This window comes from Rosa chinensis, chromosome 3, assembly GCF_002994745.2.
Source record: "Rosa chinensis cultivar Old Blush chromosome 3, RchiOBHm-V2, whole genome shotgun sequence".
In the NCBI taxonomy this organism is placed as follows: Eukaryota; Viridiplantae; Streptophyta; class Magnoliopsida; order Rosales; family Rosaceae; genus Rosa; species Rosa chinensis.
Window position 1 is genome coordinate 25,907,119 of NC_037090.1, and position 20,788 is coordinate 25,927,906.

Genomic DNA, 20,788 nt, shown 5'->3' on the forward strand with positions numbered 1-20,788 from the left:
CAAATGTTCACCTCATCCGTAACTAACCATGTGTTTGATGAAAGTCAGACTGAACTGCGGTTTGAGTTGATCATGACCAAAAAGTAGTCATTAGACACTTCTAAACAGAATATTTTTATCATTTAACCAAAGGGTGTTTTTTTTTTTTTTAATCGAAATTTAACCGAGATTTTTAGGCTATTTTTGTTTTTAATTTTTAATCCAAATGTGGGATATTTGGAATGAGCAACAAGGGTTTGGGGTATACTGCAAAGCATTTGCAATTTATCAGCCTCGGTTTAAGATTTCAATACTCTGAAATATCACAAAACTTTCCGTTCAATTAGGACGTGGGCGTGGATGTTGATATAAAGTTTAAAAAATTCTTTTATACACTGATGATGCAAGTGAATAAATAATTTCAGTAAATCTGAGCCGTTCAGTCAATTTTTTTTAATAAAAAAAAACGTATTGATGTTATCTAACCGTAACTGAATACTCTCATATAAAATTTGGGGTATTTAAATTCTGCGACGAACAGATTCTTGGAACTAAAAGTTGAAAAGCCAAAATTGAAAAGCGCGCGAAGAAAAACTAGGTATATATGTTGGGTTTTGTTTTTTTTTTTCGGGGAACACTCTTTTCCTCTCTGAAGCCTCCTGAAGTGACCGAACTAGGGACTCCCGAACTTGAGCGCTGTTCTTCTCCTCCTCTCCGTCTCCTCCGAGCTCCAGCCTCCAGGTATCTCTCTCTCCCTCTCCGTCTTCTTCTTCTCCTTTATATTCAGATATACCCTTTTTTTGAAGTTTCTGATTTCCGAATTCTGATCTTCAGTTCTTCCGTTTTTCGGCGGCTCGCGGCTCAGCCCTTGATCAATGTTCAAAATTGCTGGGTTATTCACTCCACCGAAAGAGGTATTCTAGTAAAACCCGATTCATCTCCAAATTGAAATTGTTAATTCTGATAAATCCCAGTTATTGGTGGGTTGGGTTTGCTGAATTTGTGCGTGTATGGAACTAAAATTTATTGGTCCCGTAAAATTTTAGAACTGGTTTGGTGAAGCTATGTGTCTAGGGTTAAATTATTTATCTTTATGTACAAATTTGAAGAAGTTCCGAATAGATGTTGCCCATAATCCAAATGATACAGAGGAGTCCATTTGGTGCTTTCTCTGTGAAGCTCAATTATATGGAATTAAGGAAGCAAGGGAACGGTTTCTTGAGACAAGTTATTGATACCAAGATAAAGGGCTTTGTAGCTTTCAACTTCAAAAATGTCTTTTAGATGTCTATAGGGTCCTAACCGAGTATCTTTAAGAGGGGATTGTTGTTAAGAATGCATTTATCTTTCATGTTTTTGTGTTGAACCATGAACTGCTGAATTTGCAGCTTTTGTGTGTGTGTAATTCAATATTTCAGGTTAGTGTCAACATTTGTGGCTGAATTTTTTTTCCTTCCTCTGTTAGGAAGTTCAAGCCCCACCGAGCTTGTAATCCTGGATCCGCCCCTGCAGCCGTTCCGATGGCCATCGACTCTCTCGTTCTGGGTAGACCCTCTCTCTCTCTCTCTTCTTCACCATAACCTTCTCTATCTATCATCACATATAGATGGATTTCTGTAAAGCTTAAAATTTCACGGTTTCAGGCGCTGGGCAAGAGGTAGGCAAGAGCTGTGTGATTGTGACGATAAACGGGAAACGCATCATGTTCGACTGTGGAATGCATATGGGCCACCTCGACCACCGCCGCTACCCGGACTTCTCTCTCATCGGCCCAAACTTCAATCAAACCCTCACTTGCATCATCATTACTCACTTGTAAGCTCAAAACCTAATCCGAAACTTATAAACAAAATCCACAGTCAGTTAGCTAATTGGATATTTCCTGTGGCAGTCATCTGGATCACATTGGCGCGCTCCCTTACTTCACTGAAGTCTGCGGTTACAGTGGCCCCATTTACATGACTGTAAGGTGTTCGATGAAATGTCTGTGTGAGCTGATTATTTTTGGTGGTGTTTTGTTTTGACTGGTTTTTTGGTGTGTTGCAGTATCCGACGAAGGCGCTGGCGCCTTTGATGTTGGAGGATTATAGGAAAGTGATGGTTGAGAGAAGGGGAGAGGAGGAACAGTTTACGTCGGAGCACATTGTCGAATGCATGAAGAAAGGTGTGTGAATCTTGAGTTTTTATGGAGGTGGTAGAGATATTGTGGTTTCGGAACTGAATTCAGCTGTTATGGTGCTTTAATGCAGTTATACCGGTGGACCTGAAGCAGACGGTGCAGGTTGATAAGGATCTTCAAATCCGTGCTTACTATGCAGGACATGTAAGGCTTTCGTGTTGTCATCTTGCTCAACTGTTGAGTCCTGAACTCCTGATCATAGTTTTCTTTTTTATGCTTCTCAGGTTCTTGGAGCTGCAATGTTTTATGCAAAGGTGGGAGACGCTGCTATGGTGTACACAGGAGACTATAATATGACACCAGATAGGCATCTTGGAGCAGCTCAAATTGATCGACTAAGTTTGGACCTTGTTATTACAGAGTATGGGATGTGTGTGTTTGTATGTGCGCTTGTTACTTTTTTACGTGTCTATTCTTTTGTAGCATATCCTAATGTATGTCTGTACTTACATTCTGGTACCTATTGATCTTTACTTGTGATTATTTCAGATTCTGTTTTCTTTAGCTTATTTCGAGGAACATATGTATCAGATGTTTATCCTTTGTTGTGGTGACACCACAATTCTTGATGCTTCATCATCTTTCCTACATTAGAGTTTGCTTCAAGGTTTGAGTTTAAGATTAACTCTGGAGTATAGAATTATGTTAGTGTGTGTGTGTGTGTGTGACACTCCGCTTTGTTGGTTCTCCTTTCTGAACTTAGGACACAATTTTTTGATGCATGAAACCCTTTTGTTGGGCACCTGCTTATGTATGCTGTGCATTAGGTTAATCCTTTCACTTTTCCTGCTGCAGGTCCACATATGCAACAACCATTCGTGATTCAAAATATGCCCGGGAAAGAGAATTTCTCAGAGCTGTACGTTAATGATAAGATTGAAGTGTCAATTTTATAGTTTTCTTACACTTTTGAATTCTGATCTATGATCTTCCATCTTTAAACTCTAATATGAGATCTTATGGGTTTTTTTTTCCCTAAAAAAAAAAAAAACTGATGTGTTTATGTTTTGTCTTGGTTTTACATATGATTTATCTCTGAAGGTGGTTGTCTTCTTGATTTATATGCAGGTTCACACTTGTGTTGCTGGTGGGGGAAAAGTGCTAATTCCTTCGTTTGCTCTGGGAAGAGCTCAGGTATTTCAATCAAGATGGTTTTGATTGCGTTGACTTCAATTATCTGTATTTCATCCAATTTCGTCATGTGTTAGTTAAAGAAATGTAAAGAAGTATGCTTTACCTATGATACATGTTGAGCCCAGAGGACAAAGAAACGAAAAAGGGGAAAAAAGAGAGACATTTGGTCCTGAATAATTTGTTTCTGATAAAAAATTCCTTGCAGTTAGATAGCATGCTCGCGTGTTATAACTCTAATAACTTAATCAGCATCCTTAACTTATTGAAGCCTTTCAAGCTGAATAGGTCTAGAAAATGGATATGCATTCGTAAATTTAGATCGTATGGAAATTAGATCTTTCAGACAAGATGAAAGATATATCTTTTGTATTACTTAGAAGGCCTTATCTCATGAAAGCCAGACACAAGTACAATAATGTTGGGTTCTTCTTATCTTTATGTACTAAATTCTTTTGGTTGTGAAATTTTTTACTGAAAGTAATCTAATACTATGTAGGAACTCTGTATCTTATTGGAAGACTACTGGGAGCGCATGAATTTAAAAGTTCCTATTTACTTCTCAGCAGGTTTGCAGTTGCTTCTTCTCATATAACTCTTTGCATGATATGCTGTCAAATTGTCTGTTATTCTTTTAATCCGGAAAATGCATGCTTTGCTGATATCAAATTTCTACTGATGTTAATAATTCTTTCAGGTTTGACGCGTCAAGCCAATATGTATTATAAGATGCTCATCAGTTGGACCAGCCAGAAAATCAAAGAGACATACTCCACACATAATGCATTTGATTTTAAAAATGGTAATTCTTTTTATCTGTTAGCTCTGAGGTAATGGAGTAGTTTCTGATGTGTTTCTTTAGGACTTCAAGTGGATAGGTTAATTAAGAGGTATTACTTCGTCCAGTAGCGATATGAAATGTTGATGAACGGAGAAAAAAAAGTTTAAAATGGAAATGAAAAGTAGAAGGGAAGACTGTTAGCTTTTGGCCTTGTTATTACTCCCTTTCCCATTTTGTTTTAAATTCGTGGGCCTATCCTATGCAAGAACTCTCACTTGCTGAGCTTTACTTTAAGCTAATGGCACAAAATAAGTAGAAAAGTATCTGTATTGCCTTTCCATAAGTTTTACTTTGGAAGTTTATTAGATTTTGTTGGACTCAAACACATGAAACATTCATGAACTAGTACTGGTTTTCTTCCTTGCTTGAAGCTTTCAAGCTTCAAAGATAGTAAAACAATCTTCCTTGTTTGGATTCATAAACAATCTATTAAATTTTTGATTGAACGACATGATACTATTTTGTATCATATTAACTTTCTGAAAATTGATATAGTAAGTTATTGTTTCATTGCTGATGAAGAATTGTTTGATATTCCCTCCATCTTACTTTCATGAGTTTGAATGCTGCAGTTCACAAATTTGAACGGTCTATGATAGATGCTCCTGGACCTTGTGTTCTGTTTGCCACACCAGGGATGATCAGTGGTGGTTTTTCACTTGAGGTTTTTAAGCACTGGGCTCCTTCAGAAAAGAATCTTGTTACAATGCCAGGGTAACTGCCTTCTCTGTTATGTATTTTCCAAATCTAGAATTTAATTGCAGATATTGGTAATAGACTTTGGGTTGAAACCACGGTGATTACTATAACAAAAACCAAAGAAAATTGTCGAGTGTTGTTTCAGGCTAGCTGGTAAGCTTAGCTGTCTATAATATCTCTCCTGGTGTCTAAAAATTAGAGAAAGAATGTTTTAATGTTTATATGTCCATGGTTCTCTCTGTTCATGAGTGTGCCAAGTTGAACTTTTAGTGATTGTTTCTTCTTCATTTCTAGGTATTGTGTGGCTGGAACCATAGGACATAAATTAATGTCGGGTAAACCGACCAAAATTGATCTGGACAAGGACACCAGAATTGATGTGCGATGCCAGGTTTATCTTCTTCACTTACTGCTTAGCATAATTTCATATGAGAATTCATATCATTTTTCTCGAGTTAATTTGAATTTATTCATGAGGTGATTTGTTTGCATTGCCAGATTCATCAATTGACTTTCAGTCCTCATACAGATGCCAAAGGGATTATGGATCTGGTGAAGTTTCTTTCTCCCAAGCACGTGATTCTTGTTCATGGTGAGAAGCCTAGGATGGCTACTCTAAAAGGAAGAATTCAATCCGAACTGGGAATTCAATGCTACGACCCTGCAAACAATGAGACCGTGTCAGTTCCGTCCACCCACTATGCGACAGCAGTAGCTTCTGATGCATTTGTCCAAAGTTGCTCAAATCCAAACTTCAAGTTTTCTACAAGCGGCTCAGAACACGAGCAAGGTTCAAGTTCGAGTAACAGAAAATCCATTCCACGACTGCAAGTAAGTGATGATAGGGTAGCCGAAGGGATCTTGGTTATGGAGAAAAACAAAAAAGCCAAGGTAGTGCACCAAGATGAGCTCCTGGTCATGTTAGAAGAAAAGAAGCACCAAGTGAAGTTTGCATATTGCTGTCCTGCTCACATTGGTAACTTGCAAGAGAATCAAGAGACTGAGAGCACCGGTCTGCCTCTGTCTTCAACAAACAATGATATGCTTCAGCTATTGTCTGCAAAACTCACAAATGAACTCTCCGAGGTGAACATTCAAGATTTCGGGGATCACCTTCAAGTGGAGTCGTTTCGCGTGTCCATTTGTTCGAAGGAGGATTGCCCTTACAGATTAAGTGACAACGGTGGTGAAGAGCACTATGAACCAATGTTCTTTTGCTGCAGTTGGGCAATGGAAGATGAGAAGCTTGCATGGAAAGTCATCTCAATGTGTCAAAAATAATAGTATTAGTGTATAAAATTTTATATAAATATTAGCATCTGTATCAATCAGCTTCCGTGGTCTTCTATTGGAGTGTCAACTGTTTTTTTGTTAATTAATTTTTCATAGTACCGAAAGGTTAAATTTAGCCATATAACTTATGAGTAGACCCGCTAATTATTCTATATATAAAGTGTGAATAACACTGTTTTACTGTTCCTAAGAAGAGGCGGAAAAGCCCTTTTTGTCCTCACTATTCGAGGACAATATCAAGCTGGTGGAAAAGTCCTGTCCTTGCTCTTCTCTGTGTTGGATAGGCATAATGATTGGGGTTGGGACATGAAGATCAACAAAACCGAAAGAAGAGAGCAGAGAGAAAAGAGGAATACAAGAGACGAAAGCAGAAGATCTGTGAGCTCTGGAAAGAAGAGAGAAGAAAGAAAAGACCGGTTGCAAGGTATTGGATTTGTGGTTTGAATAGACCGGTTTTTGAATCGTTCAGTGGTTTTTATTGTTGAATTTTTTCTCCTTTTGTTAGATATTTTTGAGATATTTTTAGTGTACTGGAGGATAGGTTGAAATTATTAATTCTCAGAGTGGGTTGTTTTGTGTCAAAGTTTCAGGAATAGATTTGAGGTAATAATGTTCATGTGTTGTTCGATTTGTATGTGTTTGCAGAGGAAGGGTGAAAAGGGGAGCGAAAGAGTAAAGAGTAGAGGAAAGGAGATGGGCGTTATCATTCATCTACCCATAAAAGGTAAGAGTCGCTGAGTTCTTCTTGCTTCTTAATCTGGTGTTCGAATGATTGATTACTGATTTTGTATTTTGTTGTTTTATCGTTGATGATCGGGTTGGACTGAAAGTTAGGCTTATTTGGATAAAAGTAAATATATGATATTGATCTTAGTTTTGATGTGAGAAGAGAAAGAAGAATTTGATTCTTGGCTGTTGGGGTAGTCGGTTTTGGGAATGGCTTTTTTTTTTTTTTTTGCGTAGGAAGAACGAGGGCCTGCGTTATTGGGTTGTGCAAGTGGTTTAATATTTGTTTGATGCATTAGTCTATCAGAGTTGAATTCTTATACAACTGCAATAAGGGTCTTTAGTATGTGTTTGTCATATTGATCTTTCTCATGTTTCTGAGTTTAGGGTTGATGAGAGAACTGTTGGTATGTTATTGACATTGTTGGCTTGCTGTGCTCTTACCAAAACCAGTACTCTACATTAAGGCTTTGATTTGGTCATGTTAGAATTAGCTAATGGTATACAATCAGACCTTAAGTAGCTTTTGATAATCATTATTAATCCCTGAAAATGATTAAGGTCTTTTAACTCCAGAAAGTTCTTCCTTGCTGTATGTTGGTCTAGAACAATGACACTTAACATTTGAAGATCTTTCAATTTGTTCATAAACTTCGCTGATTTCTTATTTGACATTCGGCCGAAAAATCAATATTATTTTGAGAGTGGGAAGCAAAAAGTGGTATTTTGTGATTTAGAAGTTGGAACCATCAAAATTTTGGGCATTTTGTTATTTAAAATATCAGCTTTCTAACTCAACAATTCCACTTCTACACCAAACTCCCATAATGTAGAAATAAGTGTAGGAATGTTTTTTCAGCAGTCCTTACCTTACACAATGTTTATTTCAACAATCTTGATTGGAGCCAATAAACAAATGATAATTGTTATAACATCTCTTTATGGTCTTGATGCTGTTCTTATTTTTCTATTTGTGCAGGTCTGCTGTTGGAAATCAAATTGTCAAGAAAAATTGTTTTTCTAGCCTGAAGTATATTGCGGTGGTATTAGGAAGACTGAGGTGAAGATTGCAGATTCTGCAGATATTGAATCAAATTCACTGTTCACTGCAGGTAAAATTTTCCAGCAGTTAATTTTTCTATCTATGGGGCTGTGACGGTTGATGGTTACTACATTTTCCTTTAATTACTTCTCAATCTTTTGACTTTGGACTTGGTTTGATTTATCTTTCTCTTTGCAATGTTTGTTTTATTAATTGGCTTATATGTTTGTTCGTTGCTACATTTCCAATCTGTAATATAAATACAGTTTCTAAATTCTTTCTTCTTCTTCTTTTCGTAAAAAGGGGAAAAGGAGGAGAAGATTTAAGCTTTTGGTAATGAATACCCATGTTTTGTGAAAATTTTCATTCAGGGGAAGCAACCCATGTTTGTTTATCTTTACTAGAGCTGAATTTTGATTTTGTAATCCAGCTCATTCTGTTTTTGGTTTTCGAAATAGGGTTTGTATTGATGGTATAGATTTTATAAATGTTTAACAAGTCCTTTTAATATGGACCTGTTGAAGACTTCACATTGAATGGCAATATGCTATTCATGTTTTGCATTACTCTTATGTCTCAGTTTTCTATTCCATGTTTACTTCTGCTTTATTTCGGGCTTAATCGGCATCACCATGGTTCCAAACTAACTGTTTCCAAACTTTGCAAATAGGTCGACATTCATGTTGCAGTCAAGTTGCAGACCAGAGTTTCTTTGTTGATAGAACTCTATCAATTGAAAGGTATTGAATTTGGCTGGTTGATATGTGTCATGTTTATATGTTCTCACTGCTTCTGTTTTGTTTTTGGTTTTTCTGTTTTTTTTTTTTGGGTGAAAGTATTCTTATATTTCATATGTCGTTGTTCTAAATTGATTATTGTCCACTTTATTAAACGTGTCTCTTTCTGTCTTTTAATTTTGTGATTGATATTTAGTAATTCATATGTGTAATAGATATCTTTGTTATTTAATGTTGGAATTGACATCTTTAGCTGGAATATGGACCATCATATAAACAAATAAAATGCCCAATTCAATTGTGAATTGACCAAGTGCTGCTTTCATTTTGGAGTTTTGAATATTTTTATCTGCTGTGTTTGTGGATGGGTGAAGAGGAATGCTTGGAAATTCAATAATCATTTAAACCTCTAATGCAAGGTTCTGAATATTCCTATTATAATTTAAATAGAAATTTAATGACTAACACATTTGATTACATTTCAGGTGTCAAACTTAGTAATGCTTGGAAGAAGTTAGAGAAGAATTTTGTTATAGAATCTTTTGCTGGTAAAGTTATATACTTTTTTGAATTGCCTTTGTGTTATGATACAATTTCTTTTTTGTTAGAAGTGAGTATCTTTTTTTTCGTTTAATTTCTTAAAGCTGAATTCTTTGATGCCTTTGAGCCAATTTGATGTTTTCAATTGGAGGTCTCAATTGGGTTTTGATGATTGTTTTCCTTAATTTTGGTACTTATTATATCTGCCCTGATGTGGGTTTGAATGTTGGTAACTTGGTAATGGAAAGTAGCTTCCTTTTGGATTAAAGGTACATTAAAGGTTTCAAGCTTTGGAACACAAATAGGCCTCTTCGATATATACCAAATCTTAAAAGAAGGAATCTTTAGATCTCAGGTTTACATTCCACCTAGATATATAAACCCATTATCAGGTTCAGCCTCAATTTTCCCCTTTCTTCTTGCTCTCTCTACCGCTTCGTTCTCCCTCTTGAGTAGCTTCTTCAACGATTTGAAAAACAAAGATCACAATCTGTTCCCCCCACTTAGTGTGTTGTATCTATCTGATGCTGCAGATATAGTTAAAGAAAGATGATTTGCAGCCATTATGGTGAGTATATATGCGATCAGAGAAATGATGATATCTGTAGTTTGGAATGTAACTGACTGATATGATTGTAATTCTTATGTGGCAAATTTATTGATTTCCTTTACGTGGTTTACTTGCAGCCCCATTTCAGTCTGATATGGAGATATCTATACCTGATAAGCCATGTTTGAAAACCAAGTGCTTTCTCTTCCATCGCCTATAGATGAGGTCTGTGATTTTAATCTTCGACATTACAAAAGCGATACAGCAGATGGTTATGCAGAAGGTGAGGCAGCAGTTCTGTTTCAAATTGTTCATGTTTGTTTTATATGGAAGCATTTTGATTACTATAGTGTACATTGTTTTTCTAGGAAGTTATAAATTAACTAAATTCATTTACTACATTTCAACAGTTGTTGCAGACACAGAGAATAGCTTGGTCGGAATTGTCCCTCCAACTGTCCGCTTCATGTGGCAGCTACTGAAGCGCGCACTCTCAAATCTGAACTCTCAATACTGCAGCAGAGGGAAGAAGGGAAAGAGGAAACGAGAGGAGACAGAGATATTGAGGAGGTTTTGATCTGGGTTTTGCCGATGAGAGGAACAAAGATGCAGAGAGGAAGGAAAAGAAGATGAAGAGGGAGAGCCTTCAGCAATTAGATATGATCTGATTGAAATTCCAAGGTACGATTTTCACACTGAATCCTGTCAATTGTATGATTTTTGATGTGAGAATAATTGATTGGTTAGCTATCAAGAGGTATATCTGTAAGTTGGAAAAGCTATTGTTTTATTTTCTTCCTTTTGATTTTTGTTTCTTTTCATTCCTGCATGGTTCTTCGTTCTGGAGTTTCGGAGTTGGATTTGAGTGGGATCTGGAATTGATTTTGAGAAATTATGTTAGGTGAAGAATTGGATTCTTTGGTTTAGGATTATTGGGATATAAAGTAGGGACTTGGTTTTGATTTTGATTGAGATTTTATTGATTTGGATTGGTCATTGAAAGGGTTTTCATTTTTTTTCTTTTATTTTTTTATTTTTAGGGATGAGAAGAGTTTTGCAGCAGAATCTCAGCCAAAACAGGTTGGATTTCTAATTCCTAATGTTGTTTCTGCGATCTGTTTATGTGATGTGATGTGATGTGTGAGGTACAAGTTTATTTGTGATTGGTCTTTCAAAGACCTTGAGAATTTAAGATGCTGTGGTACTATTTAGCTTCCAGTCTTTTTATGAACAAATGCGCTGCTAAGATGACAGTAAACGAAATATGATTTATACCTTTCAATTACGACACTATAATGTAATTGACCATCCATCACATTCTTTTTCTGAAAGGTAGAAATGTGCCTTTGAATCAAGTCTTGCGAATTTGTCATATGGAAAGCATGCAATATGCATTTGATGATGCTGCAAGAAATTTGTTTGGTGAACTGCAGATGCAAAATTCAAAAAATTAGTAATTTTTCTTCCTTGATCTAGATGGGAGATTAACAGTCTACAAACTATTTGAATGTCCCAAATCTGTGTACATTTCCTTTCGCTGATTTCGACTACCAAATAATATGAAATTGAGGAATATCTTATACCTTTTTAGCAATGTGATGACCCATTTATTGGTTAAGTTTACAAGTCATGGTCGAGTCTTATTCAGGCCGGTATCGCATATATCCCATTCGTTGAGAGATTCCAAAGCATCTTATCACAGGACTGATCAACTCATTATAATGTTTAGTTTGCTCCATTATTCTCATTGCAGGGAATGCCCTGAGAAATGTAAGGAAGCTATTGCATCACTGATGGTTGCTGCAGCTAGATTTTCTGATTTACCAGAGCATGTTGTTTGACATTAGGCAACTATTTCAAGAGAGATATGCGAACTCTCTGGCTTATTGTGTGGATCAAAAGGTAATTTTCTATGGACCTTCTTATGGGGCATTTTCAAAGCTCCAACTCTGAATTCATATATAAAGTTGCCTTTTATCTGCATATGGGATTCACCACCTCCATGTATTTATCTTTGTGCTAGCAGTTTTTCATTTGCTCTACTGCATCACAACCTCAGCTTTGGGAAGGCACAAGGTTCTCTCTCTCTCTCTCTCTCTCACACACACACACACACAACAATTCATTGTTTTTGTTTTTCTAGACTACAAATGAGAATATGGAAATATTGGGAGAAAGAGACAAAAATAGCTGCATTCCAGTTTAGTAATGGTAAATTGGTTCAATCTCTTCACTTAAAAGCTAAATGCATCCATTTCTTCAACATGATGATTCATTTAACTATGCAAATCAATTAGTTAGTCTGCAGGCTGACTTTCTTTATGTATCAAGTGTTCCTACAAATTAAGCTTTTGTGGCCTATACTGTTCATGGTGATTGCAATCTATAATGTCATCAGAGATACCGGTTGACAAATTTTTATCTTTCTTAGTCACCAACTTCATGGTCTCCTCCCTCTAGGTTGGGACATTCCCTTTCAGTTTATGGCCGGTCAAAGATTCTCATGTTTGGTGGACTTGCCAACAGTGGGCACTTGCGGTTAAGATCAGGTGAGACTTATACCATTGATTTGGAAGATGAAGAGCCTCAATGGAGGCAACTGGAGTGTAATGCATTTACCAGCATTGACAGCCAGAGTGCAGTGCTCCCTCCTCCTAGACTTGATCATGTTGCTGTGAGCATGCCTTGTGGAAGGATTATCATTTTTGGTGGTTCAATTGCCGGGCTGCATTCTCCTTCTCAGCTTTTCCTCTTGGATCCTTCTGAAGAGAAACCATCATGGAGAATTTTGAACGTTCCCGGGCAACCACCTAAATTTGCTTGGGGTCACAGCACCTGCGTGGTCGGAGGGACAAGGGTCCTGGTACTGGGTGGCCACACAGGTGAGGAGTGGATACTTAATGACTTGCATGAGTTGTGCTTAGCAAGCAGGCAGGATTCAGACCTATGAGAAGATTTCTTTCTTTACCTTACTCCACTGGAAGAAAATTTTGTTTTGTGATCTCTGTGACTTGAGCTTCTTCCCACCCAAGTCCCTAGTGATTGGCTTCGTTTTGTGTTATGATGACTGGTGTTTGATGTATTTGTGTACTTGTGCTTCGATTTGTACTACAATGTATTTAGATCACACCTTGAATCATTTTGTATGATTCATTATTCCGGATGTACATTGTGAGTTTAGGATATGAATGTATAAAAGTTTATTTCCAGAGCATTTGATTTTGAAACCGCCTACTCTTCTCAATTGCTACTTCTATTAGGTTTCATTTTTCCTTTCCTCAGAAGGTCTCTAATTCGGGTTTGGGAAGATTGTTCAGTGCTGGTCACAGCTGATTTGAAGCCCTTTATTACAGTTCCTCAAACATACTATTCCATTTGAAAAAGATGATAAATGATGAAATTATAACAAACCATGTCTACAAAAAATTCCATATCTCAGAAGAATATATTTTACGTGAATAGTGACCATTTGGTAAGGAACCAAAACATTTTAGAATGAAATTATCATTGTACACACTCGAGTCTGAGTTCAACTTGTATTCAATAAGGTATAAGGCTGGAATAAAGAATCGTGTGCAACTTCAACTCTATGCTCATGCAGCACCTGCGGCCTGTGGCTGTCTCTATCGGTATACCTTATTAATTTGAAGTAGATAAAAGAATATGCAGATTCAAATATGGTAGTGGTGATATCTGCTTGTCATGTTTGAGTGGTAAATGATGCAGATCTACTAGTATGACAGTAATGAGGTCCTTCATTTCCATGCGACAGAGTCAATCTCATCTCTGGCTGACTTGTACAGTTCAAGCCGTTTAGCAATAAGCGTTCGCTTTTCCATGAGTGCTGGATCCTCATCCAACATTGCACCTAGCCTCTCCTTCTGCAAAATAACACATGATCATCCATCATCAACCTCTCTTCAATATATTTATTTTCACCGCAAGAGTTTTGCTTTGGAAAATGAAAATTTCACCTCTTGCCTCCCAATTTGAGTGTAAAAGTAGTTGAGCAGAGATCTTTTGGCCTCTCGAACTTGACAGTGGACAACAGCCTTCGGAATCAAATTCCTCAGTCTCACAAACCATATTGATATAAGAGTTGACGTTTGATGCTGATACATGATACATATAAAAATCATCATTTCTTAACCCCACCTTTAAAACTCGATGGCATGCTACAAATTTGTTTTGTGCAAGTTGCATCTAATAATTAGTGCAACTTGATGAAACAAAATGCTAAATTATTTGCTAAGTCGTATACGTATCTGAAGAGTGTGTGTGTGTGTGTTTGTGGCAAAGTGAGGAGAAACTTGCATACCGATCCTCCTGAGATAATTATCCCCAACCATGTCCATATTTGGTGGCGGTTCTTTTCTATTTTTGTCTGCATTTGGTCCTGTTTGGTTTTGATTTCTGTCCCCTTCCATATTAAGCTTCCTGAAAAATTCCACCGTCAGGTAGCTAGACTCCATTTCCACCAGCCGTGTAACTGTCTTCCTGCTTTCATCACGGAATCTTTCCAATGCTTCTGTGGAAGCTGCTGCAATGTCAGACTGAAGTGTAGGGAATCGTCTCAATTCCTACAATTGCCGTAAAGTAGCATCAGTACACATAAGTCCCATCTGCACGTTGACTAAAGTCGTGACAGGAAACTAGACCATAAATGAAATTATATTAAAGATTGTAACTACGTTGACTCAAGACAAACTGTGTGGTGAAGTCGGCAATTGTTTTATATAATCAAGAACAGTTGGTGCAGATAGAATTTACATATTTAAAGGTAACCTGATTCTGAATACAACTTGCTTAAATCTTATCCAAAATTTTACTCACCTCTGTCTCAGCTATTGACTTCTGTACAAGTTCTTTCAAAACAAAGTGCACCTATGCGAAAGCAATGGAGTCAAAATCAGATAACAACAGGAGTGAAAATATCTACCACAGTATCCATTTCGAGAAAAAATATAGTGACGAAAGTAGACCAAAAGAACATTACAGCATCCACAGAGGCTTCAGCTGGTCCTTTAAAATAGACGATAGCTCCATCAATAAGTCTGCGGTATCCTTGTTCTGGAGCAATCAAATGGGGCTGATATCCATCAGCCTCTGTAACAACTTTTTGGACATTCTTTACAGAAAGATGCCGATCAAATGGGAGCTTTTTTAAAGCAGCTGGTAATTGGTGGTCAAAAACTTTGTATATACGATCTCCACCAGGTCGCCTGAAGGAAATGGTTAGAAACATACATTTTTGCACTTAGATATCAAAATTACAGTATAACAGAGAGCTACTTAATCCGACACAAAACTCAACATAAACATGAGCAAGTACAAGGGTACTTATAATCTTTCAAGGGTTTTCTTATTCCATGTCTGCAGCTTCGAAATAGGTGTCAACTTTTAGTCTCACAGAGCCTATATACTTTTAGAAGCTTTAATGAAACTAATAGGCAAGGTATCGCAAACAAGCCCATCCATAATTATAATTTGCAGTCCTACAGTACTGAGAGAAGATTTCAAAAATTTAGACCAACTAAGAGTGAAGTCCTCAGAAAATGGCAAACAAAACTTTATATGCAAGCTCAAGATGGATTGTCTTGCGAAATACTGGACTAGTATATAACACACAATTTTACTTCAACAGTACATTTATTATCTGATGCAATGAATCAAGAGTACATGTTTTGAGACGAACACCACTAGTAATGCTGATCATTTTAAAGAAATAAAAAGTGCAACATAAAATATTAAACTTAAATGGTTAATAAAATGTTGTAAAGAGGTCTGAAATTTACCCTCCATCCAGGTGTTCCTTGAATACACGGTCAAATGCACGACATAGTTCTAAAATAGTGTACAATTGGGCCTGTACATAAAGTAACACATGTAAGCCATATGTTTCATGAACAAGAAAACTATATTAACAAGGTCAACATCTGTTACCCCTGAATCTATGCCAATTGGCCTGCCAATGCGATCCAGCTCTGCATTAAGTTCACTAATGGTCTTATTTATCAAAGCAATGATACTGGGTATCCGCTGCCTGATGACAGTCTCCAAATGCTGTTAAGAAGAAGGATGAAATGGAGCGGTGAGATTTCCATATGATCATTATCTATGCATATACAAGGTCGATAGAGTATGTCAGAAACAAGGACCTTAGACAAAAGTTTGGCGAGATACTCTGACCCCATTCTATGTGCCAAGTGTCCATAATCAGGACTATTTTCAAAGTATTCCTGCTCCTTCCTACGAGCAGCCATCATATCAATGTGTTCTTGTTGATATCAGCTTGAGAACGGTTCACAATTCCAACCCATGGGTGTTGCAGTCTATATGCCCTTCCTTCTATAACCTTAAAACATGCAAACATTTAGCAATTAGTTAAAGTTATGGCCACCACCAGAAGGAAACTTATTATAGGTACATACATATATTAAGACCAAAAAATAGAGTCTAGAGTCTAAGGGAGGTGAAGGGAATAGATAGATGAAATACTTGTAATTATTTATTCATGAAATAGAACAATAAAAAAAATAAAAAATATTAATGAAATAACAAAAAGCTGACAACCCCTGACAGTTAAAATTCTGCTCTTCTGTGTCCAAGTAACTTTTATTTATTGTCTAATCAATTAATGAAGTGACAATAATTGGATCCTTACATCGAGAGCGTTGGTTCCCTTGTCCATTAGATCCAGTTTTGTCATCACTCCAAATGTTCTTTCACCTAAAAATGCCAAACACAACAGTAGAAAGTAAGTGTTTGGGCTTTTGGCTTGTAAAAGCAGCAATGCTTTAGATAAATAGTCACAAGGAGACAAAAGTGGCATAGCCTCTCCAGATATCTTTTACCTGATGGATCAACTTCTCTTGCAAGTTTAATAGCATCTGAAGTAGCAATATCTTGATTAGCAGGAGATATAGCCAATATAATGCAGTTAGGCTACAAATCAAAGAAGTTCATCAGATTGAGTGATACTAGTAAAAACTAAGAAATCCATAATATATTGATCATGGGAGGATGTGAAAATAACTTGTGTTTACTATCAGAACTCCATGTCAAACATCTCACAGTATATGCAAGTTCATTAGTTGAATGCTATCTTTAGGACGTGTTTGTGTACTTTTTGAAAATGTGGCAAGCCTCATGGGAGTTTGTCTGATTGTATCCAAGATCAAGCCTTCTCACCTTCTCAACATAAGAACGAACCATACTCTCAATATCCTCAACAATGCTGTCTGGTTGTCCCTCTGCAGAAGCCAAAAAGAAATATCTTTACTAAAATGGGGGGAGAGAGAGACAGAGACAGAGACAGGGATTACCTACAGCAACCTTAGTCAATCCAGGAAGATCTATGAGAGTCAAGTTTACAGCTGCAAGGTACACCCAGAAATGAGCGAAAACCCAAAAACAATAGGTCGATAGAAAGAATAGTATTCTTTTAAATAAGTATATGTGATGATTTAAGTAAATGATTTTGTCCATTATGTTATCACAGGAGATGAAATACAGACCATTTGGGGAATATGTGCTGAGATGAATCGGGATGTTAGAGATTTGCTTTGATTTGCCAGTTATACGATCAGTCTCATCTGCGATCTCCTTGCGTACAGCAGCAGCGTAAGGGAACAGGAACTCTCAGTGTTCAGAACAATGTAAACAATAACTCCCTATTAGGCCATTGTTGTAAGCAGTGATTTGTAAAGCCCTGTCACTCTCAGCACAGAACTCCACCTCTTATAATTTATATTATAAAGAATTAGTTGTTCTAAAGTTGGTAATACCGAAAATTAAAATACCGAATTTAGTAGATATAATTAAAAATCGAAAATTTTGGTTGGTAATTGGTAACTCAGTTTTGAAACCGAAAGCTTTGGTTTTGAAGTTAGTAATACCTATAACCGATTCGAACCGACCGAATGACAGCACTACTTTTATCTATTTAACTCAGAAAGTGAAAACTCACGCAGAATTATTTTTAAAGTGATCAAAAAAATAATTTATTAGGTATTTTTTTGACAAAAATTTATTTAAAAAAAAAAAAATTCAATCTAAGAATCATTTGGTCTAGTCCGACTGCCAAAGCATTTGGTCCGAATGTAAAGTGTTTATCTTAAACCCCGATAGAATGAATCGACAAGCAGTAAAACCCTTGACGCACATGGACGACTACCAAACGTTTTCTCTGAAAGGCAGCTACTCAATAAGCATCAGTACGAGAAACTCCTGCAGCCGGAGTCCAACTCTTTCTGGGTCTCGTCTGTTCAGTCCCAAAGGTAACATTTCATCCTGAGACTTAGATACTCATTTCTCTTCCGCTGAATCTGTGCCCTTTTAGATTATCTACTTCTATTCACTTGGCAATCTCATCAAACTGGTCATGACCCATTTGCAAAAACTCAGGATAGCATCTATTCCCAGCTGGGTTTCTTCTATTTTTCATGAAAATCACCTTAGATCACCAAGAACCCTATTTGGGGTTTTCCCCAATGTCCAAATCCCTAGAGTTTACAGCACAAAAATGGCCCCTGAAATTGAAAACCATGAAGTTTTGGTTGAAACTTCGACTGCTAAGGGCAGAAGTGCTACTCGAACTCTTCGTTACATTCAAAAAGAAACGCAGGCTGCATTGTTGGAGTATTTGCACAGTACTAGAGGCTTACATTTCACTGATGCTGAGAATATTAGTAAAAACTGCCCACATTTTCTAGACAAGCTTTTTCACAGGGCTGATTGTGAGAGAGAGATTAGGCGGTCAATTGCTCGGTTCTTGCGGTACCACCCTATTAATGAATTTGAACCCTTCTTTGAGAGCTTGGGTTTGAAACCTTCCGAGTATGTTTCTCTTCTTCCACGCAATTTGATGTATTTGACTGATGATGAGTTGTTGCTTCATAATTATACTGTTTTATCTAATTATGGGATTCCACCAAATAAGATAGGAAAGATTTACAGGGAAGCAACAGAGGTCTTTCAATATGATTTTCAGGTTTTGGCATCAAAACTTCAAGCTTATGAAGAACTAGGTCTTAGCCGTTCTGCTTTAGTTCGCTATGTTGTTGGTGGTCCTTATCTTTTGGTTGGGGATGTCAATGCAGCATTTGTTTCAGTATTGGAAAAATTGAAGAGTATTGGATTTGAAACCAATAGGATTGAGGGGAATTTATGGGAAGATAACACTTATTATTGGAGCCGGATGCTTGAAGTTCTGAGTTTGTTTAGTGAGATGGGTTGCAGTGATGAGCAGTTGGGCAAGCTACTTTGTCACAACCCAGATATTTTATTTGAAAGTTCAGGGGAAATGACAGTTTCACTGATTGGGTTGTTACAAAAATTTGGATTTACAAAGAGGGAGTTATGTTCAATGTTTCTACAATTTCCGCAGATTCCAGTAGCAAAATTTGTTGCAAATTTGAGACGGTGCATTTTGTTCCTGGATGAGATTGACATGAAGGCTGCAGAGATTGGGAAGATTGTTCATTCTCACCCCCTGCTACTGGGTTCGTGCTCTTTGAAAAAAACTAGCAGCTTACTTTGTACTTTGAATGTTGGGAAGAAACGATTGTCTCAATACATCCAGGAGAACCCACAAGAGTTAAAGAATTGGGTTTGGGGTAGAAAAATTGAGTCATTTCCAGATTCAGGAGATGAAGTTAGATCAAAGGCTGAAAGGACTAAGTTCTTGTTAGACATAGGATTTGTAGAAAACTCCAGCAAAATGAAAGCAGCGCTGAAGGCATGTCGAGGCAATGGAGAGGAGCTTCAGGAAAGATTTGATTGCATAGTAAAAGCTGGTTTGGATCAGAAGGATGTCTGTGAACTGATTCAATCATGCCCTCAAAATCTTAACCAGACAACGGATGTGATTGAAATGAAGATCGACTGTCTTGTAAATGAATTGGGTTATCCCATATCGTCCTTGTTGACTGCCACAAGATATCTTTCCCATAAAATGGAAAGGGTCAAGCTTAGGGTACGCATGTTCAATTGGCTCAAAGATCATGGAATAGCTGCTCCTGGGCTTTCCTTGAGCACTCTTATTTCTTGCTCAGATAGTTATTTTATAAAGACTTATGTACATCGTCATCCTGCTGGTCCTCAAGTTTGGCACGATTTGAAGAAGGAAATTGAATCCAATTGCTAAAACATTAGTTGCTTCTCCTTTTAAATATCTGCACTGCTGCTTTTCCTAAGTTGGCACTAACCTACTTTTTCAAGTTTCTTTTACATGACAAGATTTGGATAACCGGCAAGATCACACATAAAGAGTACAAAGAATCAAAGTTCAGTCAACACCACGTTATAGTCTTTTTCTTATAATGATAAAAAAAAATGATAGTTTTATCTTTAACTTAATACATAATTGATCTGTGTATCATAGCATGACATTATCTGATTTGACTTGAAAAACACTGATATAAGTTGCGCCGTTTTCACCCAAGGTTTTTGCCTAAAGAAATATTTTCTGAGTAATGGAAACAAGATGCATTGTTAGAATCACATTTCAGCTATTATCAGTCAAGTTACTCAGCACCTTTGTTTTTCTTCGGCCATGAGTTGCCAGAGAATGTTGAAGAATTCTGGAAATTGATGCAAAGCAGATGAAAAGGTAAAGCAATGACCTTGCTTATGGGCTCTTGCTCTTGCTGAAACTTTATTCCAGGGTAATTAACTAGAATAAGATGGAAAGGTATGGATGAAGCACTATAATAACCCTGCTGTTCATCCTATTATATTGCCTTGCAACAATTTTAAGCATTCGTATCTTCTTATCAGTTGTGTCATCTCTATTTTGTTCCATAACTTCCCGTTGTTTTAAGAGCAATCCATGGCAGTGGCCACTCTTATTTATATGGCCTTGTGACCCAACTTGACTTGAAGCTCAAAGCCTGAATCTGAGATTTGACAAAGGAAAGAGATCAGTGGCATTGGAATTAAGCTCAAACCTAAAGGGCGCCTTCCAACTCCAAAACAAACACTTCAAAAAGATGGTTTTTTTGTTTTTGTTTTTGTGTCATTTATAAACGTTGTCGCCTTTTATCTTTGTTTCTGCTGTCAGTGTTACCAT

At 37.0% G+C, this 20,788-nt stretch overlaps 2 protein-coding genes and 1 pseudogene across 3 annotated transcripts; 2 read left to right on the forward strand and 1 right to left on the reverse strand.

The window, feature by feature from the left end:
* The first annotated feature begins 573 nt into the window (after positions 1-573).
* Positions 574-6,160, forward strand: LOC112195102 (cleavage and polyadenylation specificity factor subunit 3-II). Of its 2 annotated transcripts, XM_024335458.2 has the most exons (15): positions 574-720; positions 814-893; positions 1,445-1,524; positions 1,623-1,794; positions 1,871-1,943; positions 2,026-2,143; positions 2,229-2,302; positions 2,383-2,519; positions 2,954-3,017; positions 3,227-3,292; positions 3,789-3,858; positions 3,987-4,091; positions 4,703-4,844; positions 5,124-5,220; positions 5,328-6,160. In XM_024335458.2, exons 3-15 carry the CDS (start codon positions 1,500-1,502, stop codon positions 6,108-6,110), a joined length of 1,926 nt encoding a protein of 641 aa, XP_024191226.1. In that variant the 5' UTR covers positions 574-720; positions 814-893; positions 1,445-1,499; the 3' UTR covers positions 6,111-6,160. The 2 variants fall into 2 exon arrangements, with proteins under 2 accessions (XP_024191226.1, XP_024191227.1); XM_024335459.2 differs by lacking the exons at positions 574-720; positions 814-893 and having other exon boundaries at positions 1,330-1,524.
* Positions 6,161-13,086: 6,926 nt separating this feature from the next.
* Positions 13,087-18,003, reverse strand: LOC112194358 (annotated as a pseudogene).
* LOC112195104 (transcription termination factor MTEF18, mitochondrial) lies at positions 17,826-19,866 on the forward strand. Its single transcript, XM_024335460.2, has one exon. It carries the CDS (start codon positions 18,101-18,103, stop codon positions 19,862-19,864), a length of 1,764 nt encoding a protein of 587 aa, XP_024191228.1. The 5' UTR covers positions 17,826-18,100; the 3' UTR covers positions 19,865-19,866.
* The last annotated feature ends 922 nt before the right edge of the window (positions 19,867-20,788 follow it).

Excerpts from the sequence above, each read along its gene's own strand:
- LOC112195102 (XM_024335458.2), top strand. The coding sequence starts at position 1,500 with ATGGCCATCGACTCTCTCGTTCTGG. Across the intron at positions 2,144-2,228 it reads TGTCGAATGCATGAAGAAAG|TTATACCGGTGGACCTGAAG; the intron begins GTGTGTGAATCT and ends GCTTTAATGCAG. Across the intron at positions 5,221-5,327 it reads GAATTGATGTGCGATGCCAG|ATTCATCAATTGACTTTCAG; the intron begins GTTTATCTTCTT and ends TTGCATTGCCAG.
- LOC112195104 (XM_024335460.2), top strand. The coding sequence starts at position 18,101 with ATGACCCATTTGCAAAAACTCAGGATAGCATCTATTCCCAGCTGGGTT.